Genomic DNA, 2,500 nt, shown 5'->3' with positions numbered 1-2,500 from the left:
AGTCAGCCGAATGGACATGGGGGCCTATTTATGCATCGCTTCCAACGGTCATCCTCCAACGGTCAGCAAAAGAATGTTGGTCAGCGTCGATTGTGAGTGTCCCGTGGTCTAATCAGTTTCAGCTTCGTTCTTTGCAAGACGATATCAGAGAAGACTGTAGGATAGGTTCCATGGTTTCGGGTACCAAAAGGGAAAAAGATTTTTTCAGATTTTATGAAGTATGAACTGCTTCACTGGGACAGCAAAGCTGTTACCTAGAGGCCACCACTAACACTAACGTTCAGTTTACCTGTGTAGTTAAGGCTGCACAGTCGGCCTGTGCAGTCAAAACTGAACCCACTACACGTTGACTTATACCTCCTATCCGAGCATTTTCCCTCTTGGTACATCGAAAATAACATTATATCATTTACTCTATCTGTTTTGGCCTGTTGTTCAATAATCTTCTGTTGATTTATAGATTATTCATAAGATTTAGGCCATTAGGACAAGCGCCAGAACCTATATAGATAATTCATCTCCAATAATCGTCTGTTGCTTTGCCTCAGCATCAAACCTCTTTATTGTACATATCATACATGCTGAACCTGCTTCAGTTGAAGATTCTTTTTGGCGGGTACTTCGGCTTTAAACTTCCGATCCATCAACCTTTTCATTTTCTGAAGCTAACTTACATTTCATGGAATTATTTAGGAAGGTCAGTTTCATGACATTAACATCTGTGAAAATACCACAAAGTTCGTCTTTTTTTACTTTATACTATCTTAACAGCCTGAGTAGCCTATACAACACGATACAAATTTAGATATTATATAAAATACGCTGTATCACTTTTTTACACAGTAAACATGATTACACAGATTCATCTGTTTGTTGTTCAGTATGCCATATACTGTATACCTGTATACTATTCTCCGTTCATCTTGTACACGTCACCGTTACTCGTTTTCAACAGAAAAGAAAACTTCTTAATGACGTCATCATTTTTTTTCCACCCTGAACTCAGTGCTAAGGTTATTTTTCCATCTCGTCTGGCGCAGTTCCCCCGATGCTTTGGATACCCCACCAGCTCATAGCGGCAGGCAGGGGCAGCACGGTCGTACTCGAGTGCTTTACAGAGGCCCACCCCACTTCTCTAAACTACTGGACCAGAGGGGACGGGAACATGATCTATGATTCAGGTAGGTGTTCTTTCTGGCGTGTTGTCATTATGTTTAAACTCCGTTGAATTCTCCCATGCTGATTCTGTTTAAAGTACTGCAACATGTCTTTACTTTCAGTGGCTGCATAACCCCGGATTTTCCATTCCTTCGGCATTTCTTTACGAGAGAAGGCCATTTAACATTTCTTTACGACAGAGGGACATTAACACATCAGCTGAAGAGATCGAAAAGTGGTGCCGAGAGCAATTTCCAAGTTACAATAATCTATTATTAAGGTCAATAAACCAAATCACAAAGAAAAAACAATTAGGCAAATCAACATTCCATTTGCTTGTCTGTGAAACCTCTATAAAGTGACTCTTATCACTTCCACTTCCATTTTCGTTTAAATAACAACGGGTCAATACAACAGTCAGAAATGCCTTCAGGTTTAAAAAGGACGAACGAATGGGTGGAATGAATGCCCCATGAAACTTCTTTTCGTTCTAATGAGATATTTACTGACAGCATATACCCTGGCTAAATTCTTGGTAATTTATTTTTGCCCAGATCGGCATAAAATGTTACTATTATCAATTCACAGTACCCGTGCATCTGATATCTAACCCCGTCTCTTATGACGCTCCTGACTGGCCATTGATCAGCCTGTCACAGAGCTGGAAACTAGTCAGTCTGTTCCAGCCGTCACTGATTCAACATCTACACTGCAACCTCTCCTCATGAAATATGTCTTTCAAAAGTTATAACCTTCATTAAACCTCAGTTTTACCCGAAGAAAAGTAGTTTCTCAATTTCATTGCTAAACATCGTCAAGCCAATGATTTTAGGATTATAATGATATATGAATTATGTACTTCGGTGAACAATGCTAAAATGTGTATAGTGAAATAAACATGAAATATTTAATATAAAATATATTCTTCCATTCCTTATGTGACATCGCAGTGTATTTATCATTTATCGTCTGTTTCATACAATATCGTAGCTTAAATGTCATGGATGACAATGATACCAGAGAATTATAGGTATGGCTGTCGATATGAAAATAACAAGCAAAAGATTAAGAATATCAAAATGAGTGGGGATGCGCGCAGAAAATAGCCTCGTTTATTTCACTACACATATTTTAGCATTAAGTTTACTGAAGTACATAATTCATATATCATTATAATCCTTAAATCACTGGCTTGACGATGTTTAGTGATGAAATTGAGAAACACTACTTTTCTTCGGGTAAAACTGAGGTGTAATTAAAGTTATAACTTTTGAAAGATATATTTCATTAGGAGAGGTCGCAGCGTAGATGTTGACTCGGTGACGGCTGGAACAGACTGACA

General features: G+C 38.4%; 1 protein-coding gene and 1 long non-coding RNA gene across 7 annotated transcripts in view; one reads left to right on the top strand and one right to left on the bottom strand.

The window, feature by feature from the left end:
* Nucleotides 1-2,500, bottom strand: part of LOC136832823 (uncharacterized) — a 422,550-nt gene that overhangs the window by 345,509 nt on the left and 74,541 nt on the right. The window lies entirely within an intron of this gene.
* The window catches only part of LOC136832822 (lachesin-like), a 624,154-nt gene that overhangs the window by 598,013 nt on the left and 23,641 nt on the right, over nt 1-2,500 (top strand). For all 4 annotated transcript variants that reach the window (XM_067094441.1, XM_067094442.1, XM_067094445.1 and 1 more), the window contains exons 6-7: nt 1-92; nt 1,041-1,181. The exon at nt 1-92 is cut by the window's left edge and continues 37 nt beyond it. In XM_067094441.1, the coding sequence (XP_066950542.1) occupies nt 1-92; nt 1,041-1,181 (233 nt within the window). The remainder of the gene's footprint in view (nt 93-1,040; nt 1,182-2,500) is intronic.

This window comes from Macrobrachium rosenbergii, chromosome 50 (assembly GCF_040412425.1).
Source record: "Macrobrachium rosenbergii isolate ZJJX-2024 chromosome 50, ASM4041242v1, whole genome shotgun sequence".
In the NCBI taxonomy this organism is placed as follows: domain Eukaryota; kingdom Metazoa; phylum Arthropoda; class Malacostraca; order Decapoda; family Palaemonidae; genus Macrobrachium; species Macrobrachium rosenbergii.
The sequence above is the reverse complement of the archived record's forward strand: the minus strand, read 5'-3'. Positions and strand labels throughout refer to the sequence as shown.